Consider the following 24,372-nt stretch of genomic DNA (forward strand, 5'->3'; position numbering starts at 1 on the left):
GTTAAAGTAGTATGAACTGACCCACTGGCAGACACACAAGAGCTCTGCAAATAAGGGACTCATACCCACTAGTGCACAGCAGTCAGCAGCCTTGCGAATATAACATTTTAAATGGTTTTTAAACATACAAGACTGATATTTTGAATCTTTCTAATGCCAATAAAACGATGCCAATAGCCACATATTTTTTCTAAAATTCCTATAAAACATTACATGATGACTGACTTTTTCCTCTTGACTATACACACATATAGTCAATATATATTTTGGAAATATCAAGAAATCAGTAACTTTGAAACTTTGTTCCCCCAAATTTCATGCTGACATAGGTCATATACACTAACATTTTTCAGTCACTGTGTGATTTTTTTTTTTTATTGTTTGTAAAAGGCACAGTTGCTAGCCTTAAACAAATGAGACTTTGCAGGATGCATTTTTATGTTGATATAAAGGTTTACTTATTAAAAAGAAAAGGCTGAATTCTTACGCCATCTCCAGTTTTGTGAAAGTCAAGGTTGGGCAGTGTTGGCATATGAACAAAAGCTTTTTTTCTCAGTCCACTGTAGCAATATGTAATATACAGTTAAGGTCCAAATATTGAAAATTAAATGAATTACTTATACCGGTAACACTTTAGAAGTAACCATATATAAAATGGGAATAAAATCAACATGATATATAACATCTACTTTCTGAATTCTTCAGTAAGAAAAACCTTAATATTAAAAACTTGGGACACTTTTACTCTTTTGAAACTGAAATACCCTTTCAGAATGTTAAATACTACTCTCTTAAATGAAAGGATTCTCATCTGTTATAAATTTTATGAATAAATGTTCCTAATATGCTGTGCCAGCCACCAGTAACAAACAGGTCAGAAGGAAAGGAATAGCCAGATGGAAACCTGGCACAGGGAAGGGAAACTTTAGCCCAGGGCACTGGGACAAAAACAACTCTTAATAGTGTCACAAGGGCTTTAACCTTTTCGTTTCTCCTTTTCCACTGAAACATACAGGATTATCACCTGTAACATGCCAAGGACACATCAAAACATTTTTGTTTGCATTTGGGAAGCAAGAATAGATCATGCAACAAGTGGTTAGAGAACACCTGGAACCATTTTAGAAAAGTAAGTTTCTTCCCTTCCCCTTCCTCTCTCATCTCCTCTCCTCCATTTTATGCTCTGAAAAAAGGACAAGAGCTAAGGAGGGAGAAAATGGATGTCATCCTAATATGATACAGAGATCCTCTATTTTACAATCTTATTCTAAAAGGAGAAAGAACTATAATGAATTCTTAATTTTAATGTCCTTACTTCTGTTGGCTCCTAAGTATTTCTCCATCACAAGAAGGACCTTTTCTATACTCTGTCTTTAATTTTAACACAGGCTTTAAATGGATGGCTGAAAAATATTTGTACTGAAAGATTAGTGTTTCTGTTAAAGTTCCATATGATTTTTTTTTTTTTTTTTGCCAAGGAGATCCCCTATGTTTATAAATTAAAGGAAGAAAAGATAAGCTAGCATCTTCCTCCACTTTTATTCATATGATTGCTGAACATATGGCAGGCCTCAAAACTTACTCTTAAAGAAGATCGGACCATTAAGAACACTTTACATTGATAAGAGTAAGGTAAAATCTATCACAATTCTAATCTATGAATAAACCATTATTTGCTATTTCTCTCATAGTGTGATAAATACCTGTGAAAGTTACATTTGCAATTATTCTACTAAATGCTTTTGAGTTGCTTAAATTTGAAGTTTATTTCTAAATAAAGTTGCCAGTTGAACTACAACAACAGATGTTCTATAACAAGTGAGAACATAGAGATATTACTAAAACCATTCTGGTAAAGGATATTTAGATTTGCCTCTTGTGCCCAAACGACGTGCCTTCATGTTTGGAAAGACGTTTTTCATGATCTTTCCAAAATCAGCAGCACTTAATGGATGGTAACCAAGATTGTCACAATAGCTCCTGCAAAAGAAGGAAGGACCAATTTAGAGTGACAGAATTCAGAATTATATTGCGGGGTGCTATTTCAATACAATTTGATCCTTTTGACAAAGTGTAGCAAAGGATCTTTCAAGTCATTTACCACAATGTCTGTGATCATCACTCTTTGGTGATGCATGTTAACTCAGGTTTAGTTAGCTGGCTTCACCCTCAGGGTATACAGTCCTACTTTCAATAACATTCACAAATCTTGCAGAAAGATATAATGTTGGTACAAAGTTTTTGAATTACAATCCCAACCAGCGCTCATAAATGAATATATCCAGCTCAGCCAGTAGGACTGTAAGGTTCCACACACGTTTCAGGCTCAAATACTGGGATAATTTCCAATATACGTATCATGCACATCAGACAGAGATACTACTACTAGATGGTTTAAAATTTAGAAATGTGATATGTTTGAACTAAAAGGGACCCTACGAATACACCAACACTCTCATTTTACTGATAAGAGAAAAAACAGGCACAGGGAGAGGTTCCAAAGGTCCTAGTGTTCTCCTCCTTCCACCTCCACTATCCCTAGTATTGCCAGGAAAAAAGTTACTTTGTAAGACAGTAACTTCTAGTGGGATCAGGAGACACACCAAGTCTTAACTACTACTGGAATCAGGTGTTCTGTTTTTCTCTAGAGCTGCCAATCACAGGTAAAATGTCAATCCTCTACCAGTTCAGCAGCAGACCAAGGCCACACCTCATTCTGGCCACCAAGGCCTTTGGGAGAACTACTACCTGGGAAATACAAATGAAGAGGAAGCCAGAGTAATTCCCTTTGTCCCTGCCTCACCTCTCATTTAGCATCAACCAGGACAGCTTCTTGATGAAGTCATGCAGAAAAGAAATGAAAACAACTGGAACACATGGTGGGCAGGGTGTAATGGAAACCAGGACTTGGGTCTTTTTGTAGATTGCTGAATGTCCTGATAACATCCCTAAACTGACCTGAGCTCAAGAAGTTAAGTTGGGAGAGACTCAAGAGGAGGCAGAGACCCTTGGGAGCCTTAATACAGAAAGAATAGGGGTAGGTCTGGAGACAATGGTATTTCTCTTGTTTGTCGCTTCCCTATTCCCACAGCAAATCCTCCATACCCCTGGGGGTTAGACGGGAAGGAGTAGCCCAGCAAACACATCACCAACAATGCTACGGAGTAGCCCAGCAAACACATCACCAACAATGCTACGAGAAGAAAGGGAACTAATGTGTACTGAAAGTTTCCTATACAGGAAGTATTAGCAGCCTCATATTTAAATTGAGACTAAATTTGATACTTTGAGGGCTCAGGGGGTCTTGCAAGGTTGAATGTACAAAGTGAAGAGGTAACTACTTTTGGGTGCTGACAATGGAAATGAGCTGCATCAAATCATAACAATTTCAGAAGCAAGTTAAATTAGTTCTTTATGGTTCAAACTGGCACAAAAAGAAAGTTAGAATGAGGCTCTTTTGCACCTCAGGGACTTGACCCATGTTGGTTCCTCTACCTGGAACATTACTTTTCTTATCTTTCAAGTCTCTGCTTAAATTCTATGATTTTTGAAAGGATCTTTTCCGACTAAAGCAGTGTTCTCATGCCACACCCTCATCATGTTCCCTATCAGTGTAATCTGTTTCTTTTCTTCGCATGAGTTACAATTACGTAGCAGTGAATTTATTTGTCTTCTCCATCACACTAAGTTCAAGCAGGGCAGTGACCATATCTATTGGATTAACCAGTGTATTCTCAGCACCAGGAACAAGATTTAAGGGTCATATGAAGCCCATCTGTATATAAAACTATAATAAACATTAAATAAACACATTAAAAGACTTAAAACAGCGAAGAAGAAACACTGCCCACCCCCCTACCCGCCCTGGCTCCTAGGACAACACTGGAAGAAATGGATCTAAAAAACTGAAATCAAATGAAAAGAGGAAGTGTAATGAGACATTTGAGAGATAATAATATATCCATTCTATTCTCCCTCTGTTTCAGAATTTGATTTTTTTTCATTACATTAGTAAACCAAAATTTTTACTTTGGCAGAAGGGGTAAGAGAAAGGTTGGCAAAATAAGTAATGTTAAGTATCATTGACCTAAAGACATAAAGTGAATAAAATTAATATAGTGAGCTTATTTGGGTCAAGGTTGAGGACTGTAGGCTGGGAAATGCTGAGAAGTGCTCCACAGAATGAAGGAGAGGCTCATGTTTTTAAAGAAAAAAGGACAAATTAGGAGAGGGGGCAATTACAAAAGTTGTTTGTCAAGAATTCTCATTGGTGTAGAGAAATAACTGATTAGTAATTGGCTATACATTGTTGAACTATAGAGTATGAGTTATGGTGCCTAGCATATGGCATTGTTAGGTTAGTTTAATGGTTACTTGGTGGTGACAGTCTAAAGTCCATACAGCAGACAGATTACTTAGCTCAAGGAGGGGAGTGAGAGATGACTACTTTCACATTTTAATGCCCCCACTGGGCCTGGTAATTTAAAAGAGCTCATGTCCCTCAGATAAAAAGTTTCTTGTCTTTCTTGGTATCTAGATGACCAATGCCAAATTTGTTTTTCAAATACGATTTATATTGTGTGGTTATTTCACAAAATCATCCAATTCCATCTGGTTTTTGATACTTATTCTACCTTTTGGAAGGATAAATTATAACAACCTATTGTAAAATACTCTGGTGGATAAAAGTACTTTGTAGACATATAAATAGCTCAAATTATTTCCTGAATCATGTCAGAAGAAAACTGCCTATGATTCAAAACTTTATGCTTTGATAACTCATGTCAAACAGAAAATAAAGAGGGCATCAATGTAAAAACAACAAGAACAGTATCTAGAATAGATTCTCAATTTCTTTAATTTTGTGAAATGTTAGAATTGAAAAACTAAATCAGAAGTTGTATAGTTCAACTTCCTGCCAGATGTAGAAATGGTCATATTCCTAAATGATGGATTACCTCAACACGAACACTTCTTTGATGGGGAGGACTCTTTATTGTGAGGTGGCCTATCCAATTTTCAGTGGTTATAATTTTTAAAGAAAAAGAATTTCAGTAGGACACCTTTCCCGATTTTCTCTGATTTAAAAGAATCAGATATTCAATCATTCTTTTAAAAATCTAATTTAGTATTTACATAATATTTATTCATAATTTTGTGCTATATAACAAACCATTGGTCATTCCAGGCCATGTGGAGATCTTAGTTAGTTTACATCTCATTTCTTGCTTAATAACTTTAACTGTAGGTTGACCATGCAAGATACGGTATCAACTCTTAACTCAGTGTCAGATTATACTTATGCAAGACTCAAAAAAGAGTGAGGAACAGAGAATGTTCTGTTCATGCAATCACTAACACTCTAATGTCATTTTAAAAATGAAATAATTGTTTTCTCTTGCTCCTTAAAGTATGTTTTTAAGCCTGAAATTAAGCCTAATATTCAATATAACTGTGAACACATCACTCAAAATCCATGGTAACAATTCAGTCTTTAATGTTCATTCATGACAGAAATTTAACTGTACAAGTTAAAGGTAAACATTGTTTAATGGTACAAAAATATAAACAATGAATCACAAAAGATTTGTGGTAAAATATAGTCATGGGATACCTAACCATACCTGACATTTTTTGAGAGCTTTCTTTGTGTTAAATCATTTAATCCTCTCAACAACCTTAAGACAGGTAGTTTTATTAAACATAATTTATAGATGAGGAGCTTGCACAGAGAGGTGCACTAATCCCTTTATTTAACAGATGAGGTATTTTTATTGTAATTAATAATTATAAGCATACTGAATGAATAAAGAATCAAATAGCAATAAAAAATGATGCAGGCGATATCGTCACTGATCCCACAGATAAAACAATAAAAAATGATAATAAAACAATAAAATGATACAGGGGATATCGCCACTGATCCCACAGAAATACAACTACCATCAGAGAATATGATAAACACCTCTACGCAAATAAACTAGAAAATCTAGAAGAAATGGATAAATTCCTGGACACATACACCCTCCAAAGACTAAACCAGGAAGAAGTCGAATCTTTGACTAGACCAGTAACAAGTTCTGAAATTGAGGCAGTAATAAATAGCCTACCAACCAAAAAAAGTCCAGGACCAGATGGACTCACAGCCAAATTATACCAGAGGTACAAAGAGGAGCTGGTACCATTCCTTCTGAAACTATTCCAAATAATTGAAAAGGAAGGACTCCTCCCTAACTCATTTTATGAGGCCAGCATCATCCTGATACCAAAGCCTGGCAGAGGCACAACAAAAAAACTTCAGGCCAATATCCCTGATGAACATCAATGCAAAAATCCTCAATAAAATACTGGTAAACTGAATCCAGCAGCACATCAAAAAGCTTATCCATCACCATCAAGTCAGCTTCATCCCTAGGAAGCAAGGTTGGTTCAACGTACGCAAATCAATAAATGTCATCCATCACATAAACAGAACCAATGACAAAAACCACATGACTCAATAGATGCAGAAAAGACCTTTGAAAAAATTCAATATCCCTTTATGTTAGAAACTCTAAATAAACTAGGTATTGCTGCAACATACCTCAAAATAATAAGAGTTATTTATGACAAACACAGTCAAAATCATACTGAATGGGCAAATGCTGGAAGCATTCCCTTTGAAAACCGGCACAAGACAAGAATGTACTTTTACCACTCCTATTCAACACAGTACTGGAAGTTCTGGCCAGGGCAATCAGGCAAGAGAAAGAAAGGATATTCAAACAGGAAGAGACAAAGTCAAACCGTCTCTGTTTGCAGACGACATGATCCTATATTTAGAAAACCCCATCATCTCAGCCCAAAAACTCTTTAAGCTGATAAGCAACTTCAGCAAAGTCTCAGGATACAAAATCAATGTGCAAAAATCACAAGCATTCCTATACATCAACAACAGACAAGCAGAGAGCCAAATCATGAATGAACTCCCATTCACAATTGCTACAGAGAATAAAATACCTAGGAATACAGCTAACAAGGGAAGTGAAGGACCTCTTCAAGAACTACAAACCACTGCTCAAAGAGAAACAGAGGACACACACAAATGGAAAAACATTCCATCCTCATGAATAGGAAGAATCAATATCATGAAAATGGCCATACTGCCCAAATAATCAATGCTATTCCCATCAAACTACCATTGGCATTCTTCAAAGAATTAGAAAAAACTACTTTAAATTTCATATGGAACCAAAAAAGAGACCACATAGCCAAGACAATCCTAAGCAAAAAGAACAAAGCTGGAGGCATCATGCTAACTGACTTCAAACTATACTACAAGGCTACAGTAACCAAAACAGCATGGTACTGATACCAAAACAGACACACATCAATGGAACAGAATAGTGACCTCAGAAATAAGACTACATATCTACAATCATTTGATCTTCGACAAACCTAACCAAAAGAAAAAAGAAAAAAAAAGGTAATGAGGAAAGATTTCCTTATTTAAGAAATGGGGCTGGGAAAACTGCCTAGCCATATGCAGACAACTGAAACTGGACCCCTTTCTTACACCTTATACACACATTTACTCAAGATGGACTAAATACTTAAATGTAAAACCCAAAACCATAAAAACCCTAGAAGAAAATCTAGGCAATACCATTCAGGACATAGGCATGGGAGAAGATTTTATGAAGAAATTGCCACAAGCAATTCCAACAAAAGCTAAAATTGACAAATAGGATCTAATTAAAGAGCTTCTGCACATCAAAAGAAACTATCATCACAGCAAATAGACAACCTACAGAATGAGAAAATTTTTGCAATCTATCGGACAAAAGTCTAAGATCCAGAATTTACATGGAACTTAAATTTACAAGATAAAAACAACCCCAACAAAAAGTGGGCATAGGACATGAACAGACACTTTTCTCAAAAGAAGACATTTATGCAACCAACAAAAATATGAAAAAAATCTCAACCTCACTGATCATTAGAGAAAAGAAAATCAAAACCACAATGAGATACCATCTTATACCGGTCAGAATGGCGATTATTAAAAAGTCAAGAAACAACAGATGCTGGCAAGGATGTGGAGGAACAGGAACACTTTTACACTATTGGTGGGAATGTAAATTAGTTCAACCATTGTGGAAGACAGTGTGGAGCTTCCTCAAGGATCTAGAACCAGAAATACCATTTGACTCAGCAATTCCATTACTGGGTATATACCAAAGGAATATAAATCATTCTATTATAAAGACACATGCACATGTATGTTTACTAGAGCACTATTCACAATAGCAAAGACATAGAACCAACCCAAATGCTCATCAATGATAGACTGGATAAAGAAAACGTGGTACATATACACCATGGAATACTATGCAGCCATTAAAAGGAATGAGATCATGTCCTTTGCAGGGACATGGATGAAGCTGGAAGCCATCATCCTCAGCAAAGTAATGCAGGAACAGAAAACCAAACACTGCATGTTCTTACTAGTAAGTGGGAGCTGAACAACGAGAACACATGGACACAGTGAGGGGAACAACAAACATCGGGGCCTGGGCGGGGGGCGGCGAGGGAGGGAAGAGCATTAGGACAAATAGCTAATGCATGCGGGGCTTAATACCTAGGTGACGGGTTGATAGGTGCAGCAAACCACCATGGCACATGTTTACCTATGTAACAAACCTGTACGTTCTGCACATGTGTCCTGGAAAGTAGAGTAAAATAAAATTGAAAAAAAAAAAAAAAAAAAGCAAACTGAATGCTTGTATTGTAACCAAAATTACATCATTAAAATTTTTTCCTAATATTTATAAAAATAATATATTAAGAATTATCAATTTTCTATTAAAAGGACTCTTAGGACTTACCTAGACCCATAATGTTATTTTAGTGAGTCTTAGTATCCAAGTATTATAAATGATAATAAAGGATATGGGAATTTTGGGAGGTCCCAAAGACATGGTAGAATTACATTGCTTAAAAGTGTTAATCAAACAAAACATTTGCTAGATAATCTGAAAGACAAATGAGGTAAAAGTAATATGGTCAAATACCTAATTATCTTGAGCCTTAGAAAGTGGAAAAGTTGTTGTAATCCTCTCTTATTTTTAAGGAGTAAATAGATCTCAAGACTCTGGAGAGAAAACTCTTCAAAAGTGCCTGACCCTAACCATAAAGAAATTGGTCTTTTTCAGTTGGGTGTGGTGGCTGACGCATGTAATCCTAGCACTTTGGGAGGCTGAGGTAGGTGACTGCCTGAGCTCAGGAGTTCAGGACCAGCCTAGGCAACATGGTGAAACCCTTTCTGTACTAAAAATACAGAAAAAAAAAAATTAGCTGGGCATGGTGGCGGGCGCGTGTAATCCCAGTTACTTGGGAGGCTGAGGCAGGAGAACTGCTTTAACCCAGGAGGTGGAGGTTGTAGTGATCAGAGATCATGCCACTGCACTCCAGCCTAGGCAACAGAGAGACTCTGTCTCCAGAAAAAAAAAAAAAAAAAAAAAAAAATTTATCTTTTTCATATTGTTCTGTGTTTTGGGCAGAACAATGATATAGTATGCAGAACAATGATAGTAGTACTAGTAAGCTGATCTTAGTCTAGGATCATACTAATATATCACCTTTGAAACTCACTGATAATGCCTTTTTTGTGGAAACTACACAATGAACAATATATCTGAAAGATTACTTTGCTTGAAGTCAAAACTAAAGAAGAGTTAAATTATGTACATATAAAAACCTATCATGTATGACCTCCTTAACTAGCACTTGCCTTACCTTTCCATCATTTTGGCTAACAATCCTATAAAAAAAGATTCAGTCATGGTGAATCATGATTCACAGGTTAAGAATCTTAACCTGAAGTTTAAAAATTACTAATAAAAATCCCATAGTTTATGAAGTCATCTGATGAATAAATCCTCAAGATTTTAAAAAGAAATTTGTGTCTTTACTTAATCACAGTAAAAAGTAAATCTTAAAGTCTTGAGTTCTCATGGCCTATGAAGAAGCCATTTAAAATGACTATTCTTTTTTTATTTTTATTTTATTTTTGAGACAGAGTCTCGCTCTGTTGCTCAGCCTTGAGTGCAATGGCATGCTTTTGGCTCACTGCAACCCCCGCCTCTCTGCGTTCAAGCAATTCTCCTGCCTCAGCCTCCCAAGTAGCTGGGATTACAAGCGCATGCCACCACGCCCCAGCTAATTTTTTTGTATTTTTACAGGAGACAGGGATTTGCCATGTTGGCCAGGCTGGTCTCCAACTCCTGACTTCAGCTGATCTGCCTACCTCAGCCTCCCAAAGTGCTGGGATTACAAGGGTGAGCCACTGCGCCCAGCTAAAATGGCTATTCTTTTTTTATTGTATGATTCCATTTATATGAAATATCCACAGTACAGAAATCCACACACATGGAAAGATTTATAGTTGACAAGTGTGTGGTGGAGGGGGAAACTGGGACTGTTTGTTTAGTGTATTCAGGCTTTTAAAAAATGACTATTCTTTTGATGAATTTGGATTGTTATTTTAAAAGCAAAGACACACACACATATATATGTGATAAATATACTGATCATACTCTACATATAGTATGAGCTCTCTTTGTATATACACTTTCGTTTTTGGATTGCCTGAGGTCTCCTTTGTTTTAAATTAACTGCATATAGGCCGGGTGCGGTGGCTCACGCCTGTAATCCCAGCCCTTTGGGAGGCTGAGGTGGGCGGATTACGAAGTCAGGAGATCGAGACCACCCTGGCTAACATGGTGAAACCTCGTCTCTACTAGAAATATAAAAAAACAGCCGGGCATGGTGGTGGGTGCCTGTAGTCCCAGCTACTCGGGAGGCTGAGGCAGGAGAATGGTGTGAAGCTGGGAGGCAGAGCTTGCAGTGAGCTGAGATCGCGCCACTGCACTCCAGCCTGCGCTGACAAGAGTGAGACTCCATCTCAAAAAAATAAAAAAAATAAAAAAAGAAAAAAAAGAAAAAATTAACTGCATATAAAATGTTCAGATTTATGATTATCAACAGTAACTACCTATAGATTAAGAATGAACAAACATTGAAAGAAGGGGCCTTGACCCAGTAAATTCCCGAGTAACCATCTCTCTTCTTTGAATTTCCATCCAGATCCAATTTTACTACACTTAGTTCTTCAATAGTTGGGAACATTTCTGAAATCATGTTAGTAAAAGGATAAATTAAAATTTTCACAAGGTTGCATACATGAAAACAAAAAACCAAGAGACCCTAGTGTCATCTGATGTAATCATACCATTTTGTAGATGAGAAAACTAAGGAAGAGAGAGGTAAAGATGGTTTGTAAAATGGTTTGTAAGATGGTTTGTAGTTAAATAAGTGGTTCTTTACTGATGACTCAAGTAGCATTTCAAGTAGAATGAGTACTCAATACATATTTGTTGACTGGCTGCACTACAACATTTTCAAAAGTTCCTTCTGAAGAACACTGATCAGCCCTCAATTTTAATTTCCTGCATAATATCTTAAACAATACATACAGCTGTAATGTAAACAGTATGACATTCTTATAGAATCTGTGTCAGGAGAAAATGAGTGAGATGTAGTTACCTACCATTAATGAATGTATAGAAGAGGTGAGAAAAAAGGACAGAAACTTAAATAGGTGCTCCACAGAAGATGATACCCAATTGGCCCAAGAACATATAAGAAAGGCACTCAACTTTATTAGTCATCAGGGAAGTGCAAGTTAAAACTACAATAGAAAAAAGGATAATATCTGTATACAGTAGCATGAGCTAAGAAATTATGGTGTATATTCACAAGTGGAATACTAAATAGCAGTGTGAATGAACTAAAATGCATAATTTGTACAAACATTGTACAGTTGTACAAACTGTACAAATACTGAGTAAAAAAGTCAGATAAGAAATACAGTATATTGTGTAATTTCATTCATGTAATGTTCAAAAACAAGCAAAGCTAGCCTGTGGTGTTAGAAGCCAGGACAGAAGTTACCCTTGACAAGACAGAGGTGCTGGTAAAGAGAGTTGAGTGTAAGAGGGTATCAGGCAGGATTATGGCAGTGTTTGGTTTCTGAATCTGGATGCTGGTAATAATGAGGGTATTCATTTTGTAAAGATTTGCCAAGCTGTAAACTTATCTGTATATTTTTCTGTGTGTATGTTACTTTCCCATAAAAGTTACATAGAGTACTGTAAATAAAACGCCATGCCTGAGCTAGAACTAAGGGTCTAATATTATATGGAGAAAGCAGATTTAAACCGGGCCTTAGAGAACAAGTAGATTTAATCATATGGGTGTTAGGGTGGGTGGAGGGTGAGGCAGGTCTATTTCATGCAGAGGAAAGAATATGAACAAAAACTGAGAAGAGCAGCATGTGGTTTTGAAACTAAGAATTTCAAAAAAGCTAAACGTGTAGACATGTACAGTGAACAGATCAGGGTAATTAGCATATCTATCATCTTAAACCTTTATGATTTATTTGTGTTGGGAACATTCAATATCCTCCACACTACTTGAAAGTATACACTACTGTTAAGCATAGTCATCTTTCAGTGCTATACAATTTATTCCTCCTATCTAGCTCTAATTTTGTATCTTTTAACCACTCTCTTCCTATCCCCATCCCCTTTCCCAGCATCTAGTATCTTCTGTTCTACCTTTTACTTCTATAGAATGAACTTTAATCCACATATGAGTGAGGGTATGCAGTATTTAACTTTCTGTTCCCAGTTTATTTTACTTAACATAATGACCTCCAGATCCATTCATGCTGCTGCAAGTGACAGGATCTTATTTTTACTGGCCAAACAGTATTCCACTGTGTATATATACATTTTCTTTATCATTCATCTGTTGGACACCTAGGTTGACTCTTTATCTTGGGTATAATGAATAGTGTTGCAGTAAACCATGGGGGTGTTAGATGTCTCTTTGATATACAGATTTCTTTCCTTTGGCTAAATGCTCAGTAGTAGGACTGCTGGATCATAGGATAGTATGTTTGTTTGTTTGTTTGTTTCTTTCCTTTCTTTCTTTCAAAAAATTCTTGTGAGCATATATTAGGTATATACATATATATATGGGGTAAATGGGATACTCTGATATAGGCATACAATGTGTAATAATCATATCAAGGTAAATGGGGTATCCATCACCTCGAGCATTTATTCTTTGTGTTACAAACAATCCAATTATACTCTTCTGGTTTTTTTTTTTAATTATACCTTAAGTTCTAGGGTACATGTGCACAATGGGCACATTTGTTACACATGTATACATGTGCCATGTCGGTGTGCTGCATCCATTAACTCATCATTTACATTAGGTGTATCTCCTAATGCTATCCCTCACCCTCCCCCCACCCCACAACAGGCCTCGGTGTGTGAAGTTATCCTTCCTGTGTCCAAGTGTTCCTATTGTTCAATTCCCAACTATGAGTGAGAACATGCGGTGTTTGGTTTTTTGTCCTTGAGACAGTTTGCTGAGAATGATGGTTTCCTGCTTCATCCATGTCCCTACAAAGGACATGAACTCATCCTTTTTTATGGCTGCATAGTATTCCATGATATATATGTGTCACATTTTCTTAATCCAGTCTATCACTGATGGACATTTGGGTTGGTTCCAAGTCTTTGCTATTGTAAATAGTGCCGTAATAAACATACGTGTGCATGTGTCTTTAGCAGCATGATTTACAATCCTTTGGGTATATACCCAGTAATGGGATGGCTGGGTCAAATGGTATTTCTAGTTCTAGATACTGGAGGAATCGTCACACTGTCTTCCACAATGGTTGAACTAGTTTACAGTCCCACCGACAGTGTAAAAGTGTTCCTATTTCTCCACATCTTCTCCAGCACTTGTTGTTTCCTGACTTTCTAATGATCGCCATTCCAACTGGTGTGAGATGGTATCTCATTGTGGTTTTGATTTGCATTTCTCTGATGGCCAGTGATGATGAGCATTTTTTCATGTATCTGTTGGCTGCAGAAATGTCTTCTTTTGAGAAGTGTCTGTTCATATCCTTTGCCCACTTTTTGATGGGGTTGTTTTTTTTTCTTGTAAATTTGTTTGAGTTCTTTGTAGATTCTGGATATTAGGCCTTTGTCAGATGAGTAGATTGCAAAAATTTTCTCCCATTCTGTAGGTTGCCTGTTCACTCTGATGGTAGTTTCTTTTGCTGTGCAGAAGGTCTTTAGTTTAATTAGATCCCATTTGTCAATTTTGGCTTTTATTGCCATTGCTTTTGGTATTTTAGACATGAAGTCCTTGCCCATGCCTATGTCCTGAATGGTACTACCTAGGTTTTCTTCTAGGGTTTTTATGGTATTAGGTCTAACATTTAAGTCTCTAATCCATCTTGAATTAATTTTCATATAAGGAGTAAGGAAAGGATCCAGTTTCAGCTTTCTACTTATGGCTAGCCAATTTTCCCAGCACCATTTATTAAATAGGGAATCCTTTCCCCATTTCTTGTTTTTGTCAGGTTTGTCAAAGATCAGATGGCTGTAGATGTGTGGTATTATTTCTGAGGACTCTGTTCTGTTCCATTGGTCTATATCTCTGTTTTGGTACCAGTACCATGCTGTTTTGGTACTGTAGCCTTGTAGTATAGTATGAAGTCAGGTAGCGTGATGCCTCCAGCTTTGTCCTTGTGGCTTAGGATTGACTTGGCAATGCAGGCTCTTTTTTGGTTCCATATGAACTTTAAAGCAGTTTTTTCCAATTCTGTGAAGAAAGCCAGGTTGATGGGGATGGCACTGAATCTATAAATAACCTTGGGCAGTATGGCCATTTTCACGATATTGATTCTTCCTATCCATGAGCATGGAGTGTTCTTCCACTTGTGTCCTCTTTTATTTCATTGAGCAGTGGTTTGCAGTTCTCCTTGAAGAGGTCCTTCACATCTCTTGTAAGTTGGATTCCTAGGTATTTTATTCTCTTTGAAGCAATTGTGAATGGGAGTTCACTCATGATTTGGCTCTCTGCTTGTCTGTTACTGGTGTATAAGAATGCTTGTGATTTTTGCACATTAATTTTTTATTCTGAGACTTTGCTGAAGTTGCTTATCAGCTTAAGGAGATGTGGGGCTGAGACAATGGGGTTTTCTAAATATACAATCATGTCATCTGCAAACAGGGACAATTTGACTTCCTCTTTTCCTAATTGAGTATCATTTATTTCTTTCTCTTGCCTGATTGCCCTAGCCAGAACTTCCAACACTATGTTGAATAGGAGTGGTGAGAGAGGGCATCCCTGTCTTGTGCCAGTTTTCAAAGGGAATTTTTCCAGTTTTTGCCCATTCAGTATATTGGCTGTGGGTTTGTCATAAATAGCTCTTATTATTTTGAGGTACGTTCCATCAATACCAAATTTCTTGAGCATTTTTAGCATGAAGGGCTGTTGAATTTTGTCAAAAGCCTTTTCTGCATCTATTGAGATAATCATGTGGTTCTTGTCTTTGGTTCTGTTTATATGCTGGATTACGTTTATTGATTTGCGAATGTTGAACCAGCCTTGCATCCCAGGGATGAAGCCCACTTGATCATGGTGGATAAGCTTTTTGATGTGCTGCTGAATCCGGTTTGCCAGTATTTTATTGAGGATTTTTGCATCGATGTTCATCAGGGATATTGGTCTAAAATTCTCTTTTTTTGTTGTGTCTCTGCCAGGCTTTGGTATCAGGATGATGTTGGCCTCATAAAATGAGTTAGGGAGGATTCCCTCTTTTTCAATTGATTGGAATAGTTTCAGAAGGAATGGTACCAGCTCCTCCTTGTACTTCTGGTAGAATTTGGCTGTGAATCCATCTGGTCCTGGACTCTTTTTGGTTCGTAGGCTATTAATTATTGCCTCAATTTCAGAGACCATTATTGGTCTCTTCAGGGAGACCAACTGTATTTCTGTGGAATCAGTGGTGATAGTCCCTTTATCATTTTTTATTGTGTCTATTTGATTCTTCTCTCTTTTCTTCTTTATTAGTCTTGCTAGCAGTCTATCAATTTTGTTGATCTTTTCAAAAAACGAGCTCCTGGATTCACTGATTTTTTCAAAGGGTCTTTTGTGGCTCTGTCTCCTTCAGTTCTGCTCTGATCTTAGTTATTTCTTGCCTTCTGCTAGCTTTTGAATGTGTTTACTCTTGATTCTCTAGTTCTTTTAATTGTGATGTTAGGGTGTCAATTTTAGATTTTTCCTGCTTTCTCTTGTGGGCATTTAGTGCTATAAATTTCCCTCTACACACTGCTTTAAATGTGTCCCAGAGATTGTGGTATGTTGTGTCTTTGTTCTCATTGGTTTCAAAGAACATCTTTTTTTCTGCCTTCATTTCTTTATGTACCCAATAGTCATTCAGGATCAGGCTGTTCAGTTTCCATGTAGTTGAGCAGTTTTGAGTGAGTTTCTTCATCCTGAGTTCTAGTTTGATTGCACTGTGGTCTGAGAGACAGTTTGTTGTAATTTCTCTTCTTTTACATTTGCTGAGAAGTGCTTTACTTTCAATTATGTAGTCAATTTTGGCTCTTTTCATTTAAAATGTACAATTTAATTATTCTCGACTATTGTCTCCCTGTTGTACTATCAAATACTAGATCTTATTCATTCTGTCTAACTATGTTTTTGTATCCATCAACCATCCTACTTCATTACCATGCCCCTACTACCCTTCCAAGCCTCTGGTAACCATCATTCTACTCTATCTCCATGAGTTCAATTATTTTAATTTTCAGCTCCAACAAATAAGTGAGAACATACGTTTGTCTTCCTGTAAATGGTTTATTTCACTCAACAGAGTGATCTCCAGTTCCATCCACGTGACTGCAAATGATATGATGTCATTCTGTTTTTATGCCTGAATAGTACTCCATCTTGCATATGTGCTACATTCTGTTTATCCATTCATCTGTTGATGGACACTTAGGTTGCTTCCAAATCTCAGTTATCCCACTGTGATAAATATGGGTGTACAGATATCTCTTTGATATCCAGATTTCCTTTCTCTTGGGTATATACCTAGCTGTGGGATTGCTAGATCCTATGGTAGCTCTACTTTTAGTTTATTGAAGAATCTCCAAACTATTCTCTACAGTAGCTTTACTAACTTATATTCCCACCAACAGTGTATGAAGGTTTCCCTTCCTCCACATCCTTGCCATCATTTGTTATTGTCTTTTTGATAAAAGTCATTTGAACTGGCGTGAGATTATATATTGTTGTTTTGATTTGTATTTCTCTAATGAACAACGATGTTGATTATCTTTTTGCCATCTGTATGTCTTCTGAGAAATGTCTATATAGGTCTTTTGCCCATTTTGAATCAAATTATTAGATTTTTTTTTCTATAGCATTGTTTGAGCTCCTTCTATATTCTGGTTATTAATCACTTGTCAGATGGAGAGTTTGCAAATAATCTCTCTGATTCTGTGGGTTATCTCTTTACTTTGTTAACTGCTTTCTTTGCTGTGCAGCTTTTTAACTGCCTGTGATCCCATTTGTCCACTTCTGTTTTGGTTGCCTGTGCTTGTAGGGTATTGCTCAAGAAGTTTTGCACAGTGCAATGTCCTGGAGTTTCCCTAGTGTTCTCTTACAGTAGTTTCATAGTTTGAGGTCTTAGATTTAAGTCTTCAGTCCACTTTGATATGATTTTTGTATAGGGCAAGAGATAGGGGTCTAGTTTCATTTTTCTGCATAAGGATATCCAGTTTTCCCAGCATCATTTATTGAACAGACCATACATTTCCCCAATGTATGCTTGTGGCATCTTTGTTGAAAATGAGTTCACTGGCTGGGTGTGGTGGCTCACACCTGTAATCTCAGCACTTTGGGAGGCCGAGGCGGGTGGGTCAAATGAGGTCAGGAGTCCAAGACCAGCCTGGCCAATACGGTGAAACCTTATCTCTACTAAAACTACAAAAAAAAAAAAAAAAAAAAAAAAAAAAAGGCATGGAGGTGCGGGCCTATAGTTCCAGCTACTTGGGGGGCTGAGACAGGATAATTGCCTGAACCAGGGAGGCAGAGGTTGCAATGAACTGAGATTGCACCATTGCATTCCAGCCTGGGTGACAGAGTGAGACTGCATCTCCCCCCCCGCAAAAAAAAAAAAAAAAAAAAAAACCCAACAAAACCAAAAAACAGTTCACTGTAGATGTATGAATTTGTTTCTGGGTTCTCTATTCTGTTCTATTGGTCTATGTGTCTGTTTTTATGCCAGTATCATGCTGTTTTGGTTACTACAGCTCTATAGTATAATCTGAAGGCAATGTGATTACTCCAGTTTTGTTCTTTTTGCTTAGGATACCTCTGGCTATTCTGGGTCTTTTAATATAAATTTGGGATAGCTTTTTCTGTGTTTCTGTGCAGAATATCATTGGTAGTTTGATATGGACTTCATTCAATCTGTAGATTGCTTTGGGTAGTAGTGTAACTATTTTAATAATGATTCTTTCAATCCATGAACATGGAATGCCTTTACATTCTGTGTCCCCTTCAACTTCTTTCATCAATGTTTTATAATTTTCATTGTAGACATCTTTCACTTCTTTGGTTAAGTCAATTCTTAGGTATTTAATTTTATTTGTAGCTATTGTAAATGGGATTACTTTCTTGATTTCCTTTTCAGATTGTTCACAGTTGGCAGATAAGAATGCTACTGATTTTTGTATGTTGATATTGTATGCTGCAACTTTACTGAATTTATCCATTCTAACAGTTTTCTGGTGGAGGCTTTAGTTTTTTCCAATATAATATCATATCATCTATAAATAGGGATAATTTGACCCTTCCTTTCCAGTCTGGATGCCCTCTGTTTCTTTTTCTTGTCTGATTGCTCTAGCTAGCATTTCTAGCACTATTTGAATAACAGTGGTGAAAGTGGGTATGATACTAGCTGTGGGTCTGTCATATATGTCTTTTATTATGTTAAGGTCTGTTCATTCTATGCCCAGTTTTTTGAGGTTTTTATCATGAAGAGATGTTGAATTTTATGAAATGCCTTTTCATTTCCTGCTTTTTATTTTTCTGTGTATCTGTTGTATGTTTTTAGATTTGAGGTTACCATGAGGCTTGCAGATAATATCTTACAACATATTAAACTGATGACAAAGTGTTGGATTGCATAAACATGCCAAAAGAGTACTAATAAAACCTTTATACTCAAATATTGTCTCCCCATTTAAAAACTTGTTGTTTCTATTTATATTTTATTGTACTATGACTTGAAAAGTTGTGTAGTTATTATTTTTGATTGGTTCATGTATTAGTTTTTCTACTAGAGTAGTTTACACACCACAATTACAGTGCTATAATATTCTGTGTTTTTTTCTGTGTATATACTATTACCACTGAGTTTTGTACCTTTAGATGGTGTCTTATTGCTCAACAGCCTTTTCTTTCAGATTGAATAACTGTTTAGCATTTCTTGTATGCCAAGTCTGATGTTAATGAAATCCCTAAGCTTTCGCTTGTCTGTGAAAATCTTTTTATTTCCTTCTTGTTTGAAAGATATTTTCACTGGGTATACTATTCCAGGGTAACAAATTTTTTCCCTTCAGCACTTCAGATACGTCATGACACTCTCTCCTGGCTTGCAAGGTTCCCACTGAAAAGTCTGCTGCCAGATGTACTGGAGGTCCGTTGTATGTTATTTGCTTGTTTTATCTTGCTGCTTTTAGGATCTTTCTTTATCCTTGACCTTTTTGTATAGGGCAAGAGATAGGGGTCTATCAAGGTCCTCAGATAGGGATTTGATTATAAACGCCTTGAGGTAGTCTTCTTTGGGTTGAATCTGCTTGGTTTTCTGTAACTTTCTTGTACTTGGATATTTGTATCTTTCTCTAGGTTTTGGAAGTTCTCTGTTATTATCTCATTGAAGAAACTTTCTATTCCTATCTCACTGCCTCCTCTTTAAGGCCAATAGCTCTTAGATTTGGCTTTTGGGGGCTATTTTCTAGATCTTATAGGTGTGCTTCATTTTTTGTTGTTATTTTTTTGTCTCCCTCTGACTGTGTATGTTCAAATAACCTGTTTCAGGATCACTAATTCTTTCTTTTTGATTAGTTCTGCTAGTAAGAGACTCTGATGCGTTCTTCAGTGTATTAACTGCATTTTTCTTTTTCTTTCTTTCTTTTTTTTTTTGAGACGGAGTCTGGCTGTGTCGCCCAGGCTGGAGTGCAGTGGCGCAATCTTGGCTCACTGCAAGCTCTGCCTCCCGGGTTCATGCCATTCTCCCACCTCAGCCTCCAAGTAGCTGGGACTACAGGCGCCCGCCACCACGCCCAGCTAATTTTTTGTATTTTTAGTAGAGACGGGGTTTCACCATGTTAGCCAAGATGGTCTCGATCTCCTGACCTCGTGATCCGCCCGCCTCGGCCTCCCAAAGTGCTGGGATTACAGGCTTGAGCCACCGCATCCGGCCTAATTGCATTTTTCAACTCCAGAATTTGCTTTTTAAAAATTATTTGATCTCTGTTAAATTTATTGCATAGGATTCTGAATTCCTTCTCTGTGTTTTCTTGAATTTATCTGAGCTTTCTCGAAAGGGCAATTCTGAATTCTCTTTTTGAAAGGTCACATATCTCTGTCTCTCCAGGATTGGTCCCTGGTGCCTTATTTAGTTTGTCTGGTGAGGTCATGTTTTTCTGAATGGTCTTGATGCTTGTGAATGTTCACCAGTGTGTGGACACTGAAGAGTTAGATACTGTAGTGTTCACAGTCTGGGCTTGTTTGTACCCATCCTACTGGGAAAGACTTTGCAGGTATTTGAAGGGACTTTTGTGCTGTGATCTGTTTTTGGCCACCGCAGAGACATCTGCATCTGGGGGCATCCCAAGTTCAGTAACGTGGTTCTTCCAGATTCACAGAAGTACCACCTTGATGGTCTTGGATAAGGTCTGGAAGAATTCTGTGCATTAGCATGCAGATATTCTTGTTCTCTTCCCTTATTTTCTCCCAAACAAATGGAGTCTCTCCCTCTCTCTAGGCTGAAATGCCTGGAGCTGGAGGAGTGGTGACACAAGCAGCCCTGTGACCATCACTACTGGGACTGTGCTGGGTTAGGTCTGAAACAAGCATAGCACTGGGTATTGCCCAAGGCTCACTGTTACCACTACAGGGCTACCATTTATGTTCTCATGCAAGCCCTAGGGCTCTACAATCTGCAGTTTGTGAAGGCAGCCAGTCTTTTGTTCTTGCCTTCAGGGTTGTGAGTTGCTCCAGACCCTAGGTGGGTCCAGAGATGCTATCCAGGAGCAGGATTTGGATCCAGAAACCTTAGAAATCTACCTCGTGCTTTATCCTACTATGGTTAAGCTGGCACCCAAACCACAAGACAAAGTCCTTCCCACTCTTCCTTCCCCTTTCCCCAGGCAGAGGAGTCTCTCCCCATGTCCACCACCACAGGCCCACAGGGAGTACTGCCAGGGTACTGCCAATGTTCACTTAAGGCTCAAGGGCTCTTCAGTCAGCTTGTGGTGAATGCTCTCAAATCTGGGACTTACCCTTCAAATATTTCTCATCCTTAGATGGTATTTGAGAAATTTGATTATAAACAATAAATCTGATTATTTGAGAAATACCATCTAAGAGCCAAATACCATAGGTCGACAAATACCATCTAAGAGCCAAGGCCTGAAATCGTGGACCCCAAAAGCCCTCTTGGTGGTCTTCCCCACTGTGGCTGAGCCGGCACCTAAGCAGCAAAACAAAATCCGCTTTATTCTTCCCTCTGCTTTTTCCAAGCAGAAGTCTTGCCTTGTAGCCACCACAGCTGTAAATACACTAGGTCATACATACTTGAAGCCAGCATGTCTCAGAATCTCACTTAAGACCTCTGGCATGTATTACCTGGTTACCACTGCTAATTATTCAGGGCCCAAAGGCTCTTTAGTAAGCAAGTGATGAATCCTGCCAAGACTGGGGTCCTTCCCGTCAACAGAGTGGGTTCCCTTCTGGTCCAGGGTGTGTCTAGAAATGTTATCTGGGAGCTAGAGCCTGAAATGGGGGTCTCAAGACTCTGCCCGGTACCCTATACTACTGTGGCTGAACTGGTATTTAAGCTTTAAGATAAAGTCCTCTGCACGTTCCCCTCTCCTCTCCTCAAGTGGAAGGAAGGGGTTCTTTCAGAGCTGCAAGCTTTGCTGCCTCAGGTTGAGGGAATGCTGATGCAGGCACTCCCTTGGCCACTCTGGCTGGTGTCTCACTAGGTGGTATGCCCCCCAAGTCCACTGGTTCGGAGCCCAGCAAAGCACTAGGAGTTGCCTATACATTGCAGTCCTTGTGGTCTAGACTGCCTTTCAAGTTTATTTAGGACTCCAGAGCACTTTAGCCTACAGTGGTGAGGCTTGTGGGAACTCAATTTCCAACCACTGGGATGAAAGATTTCCTCTTTGGCTAGGGCTGGTCTGAATGCTCTTTCCATGGGAGCCAGCTGAGTTTTGCCCACTGTTGGCAGCACTGAGTTCCAATGCAAAGTTCCACAACTGCTGCACTCCCCCTCCTGCAAGTGGACTCATTCTCCATGGCAGGTGCTGGGAGATGGGGGACAGGTGGTCTCGGCAATTCAAGACTTTTTTTTTCTACCTTCTTCAGTGCCTCTTTCAACTTAAAACCAGGTACTATGATCATTTACCTGATTGCTGGTTCTTATATTTTTTTTTGTGTAGATAATTGTTAAATTTGGTGTTACTGCAGGGAGGATGATCAGTGAAGGCTTCTATTTGGCCATCTTGGTACACCTCTCTGTATTTTTAAGAAGCATCCGCAGGGCGTGGTGGCTCATGCCTGTAAGCTCAACGCTTTGGGAGGCTGAGATGGGCGGATCACAAGGTCAGGAGATTGAGACCATCCTGGCTAATACAGTGAAACCCCATCTCTACTAAAAATACAAAAAATTAGCTGGGCATGATGGCGGGTGCCTGTAGTCCCAGCTACTTGGGAGGCTAAGGCAGGAGAATGGCATGAACCCAGGAGGTGGAACTTGCAGTGAGCTGAGATGATGCCACTGCATTCCAGCCTGGGTGACAGAGCAAGACTCTGTCTCAAAAACAAAAACAAAAACAAACAAACAAAAAAAAGATTCCATACTGTTCTCCATAGTGACTGTACTACTGTACTAGTTTACATTCCCACCAACACTGTGCAAGTGTTACCTTTTCTTTGCATCCTCTCCAGCATTTGTTATTTTTTGTCTTTCTGAAAGTAGCTATCCTAACTGGGTAACATGATACCTCATTGTGGTTGTTATCTGTGTTTCCCTGATGGTTAGTGATGTTGAGCACTTTTCCATGTACCTATGGCCATTTGCATGTCTTCTTTTGAGAAATGTCTACTCATGTCCTTTGCCCATTTAACAATCAGATTTTTCTTCACAGCTTAAATGTCTGAGTTCCTTGTATATAATGATCTGGATATTAATCCCCTGTTTAGATGAATAGTTTACAAATATTTTCTCCCATTCTGTAAGTTTTCTTTTCATTCTGTTGATTGTTTTCTTTGCTGTACAGAAGCTTTTTGGTCTAATATAATCCCATTGGTTTACTTTCGCTTTTGCTGCCTGTGTTTTTGAGCTCATATTCATAAAATTTTTTCGCAGGTCAATGTCCTGAAGTTCCTACGTTTTCTTCTGCTAATTTTATAGTTTTGGTCTTACATTTATGTCTTTGATCCATTTTGAGTTAATTTTTGTATAGGGTGAGAGATAGGAGTTTAGTTTTATTCTTCTGCATATGTATACCCAGTTTCCTCAGCACCATTTATTGAGGAGATTGTCCTTTCCCCAATGAGTGTTCTTAGTGTCTTTGTCAAATATGTGGATTAATTTTCGGATTCTCTATCCTGTTCCATTGGTCTATATGTCTGCTTTTATGCCAGCACCATGCTGTTTTGGTTACTACAGCTTTGCAGTATATTTTGAAGTCTGGTCATGTGAGCCTTCCGGTTTTGTTCTTTTTGTTTAGCATTATTTTGGCAATTCTGGGTCTTCTGTGCTTCCATGTAAATTTTAAGGTCTTTTTTTTCTATTTCTGTGAAAATACCATCAGTATTTTGATAGTAATTGCATTCAATCTGTAGATTGCTCTGGGTAGTATGGTAATTTTAATATTAATTCTTCTGATCTATGAGCACGGGATGTCTTTTCATTTATTTGTATCTTCTTTAATTTCTTTTATTCGTGTTTTTTAGTTTTCATTGTAGAGGTCTTTCACATCCTTGGTTAAGTGTATTCTGAGGATTTCTTTGTGTGTGTGTGTGTGTGTATGTGTGTGTGTGGCTAACAAAAATGGGATTACTTTCTTGATGGCTTTTTTCAGCTAGTTCATATATACAGTTTTTAATCTTAAAAAAAGCATATTTTTCCATTTTACAAAAGGATAGTAGGCA

The 24,372-nt window shown here is 37.8% G+C and overlaps 1 protein-coding gene across 4 annotated transcripts in view; it reads right to left on the reverse strand.

The window, feature by feature from the left end:
* RFX7 (regulatory factor X7) overlaps positions 1–24,372 on the reverse strand; it is a 170,599-nt gene that overhangs the window by 14,336 nt on the left and 131,891 nt on the right. For all 4 annotated transcript variants that reach the window (XR_004057279.1, XM_030930413.1, XM_030930415.1 and 1 more), the window contains exons 6-7: positions 1,864–1,980; positions 488–572 (exon numbers count right to left, since the gene is read on the reverse strand). Coding sequence is in view for 3 of the 4 variants with exons in the window: in XM_030930413.1 (XP_030786273.1) it covers positions 488–572; positions 1,864–1,980 (202 nt within the window). In the remaining variant the exon portion in view is untranslated. The remainder of the gene's footprint in view (positions 1–487; positions 573–1,863; positions 1,981–24,372) is intronic.

Source organism: Rhinopithecus roxellana, chromosome 5, assembly GCF_007565055.1.
Source record: "Rhinopithecus roxellana isolate Shanxi Qingling chromosome 5, ASM756505v1, whole genome shotgun sequence".
In the NCBI taxonomy this organism is placed as follows: Eukaryota; Metazoa; Chordata; class Mammalia; order Primates; family Cercopithecidae; genus Rhinopithecus; species Rhinopithecus roxellana.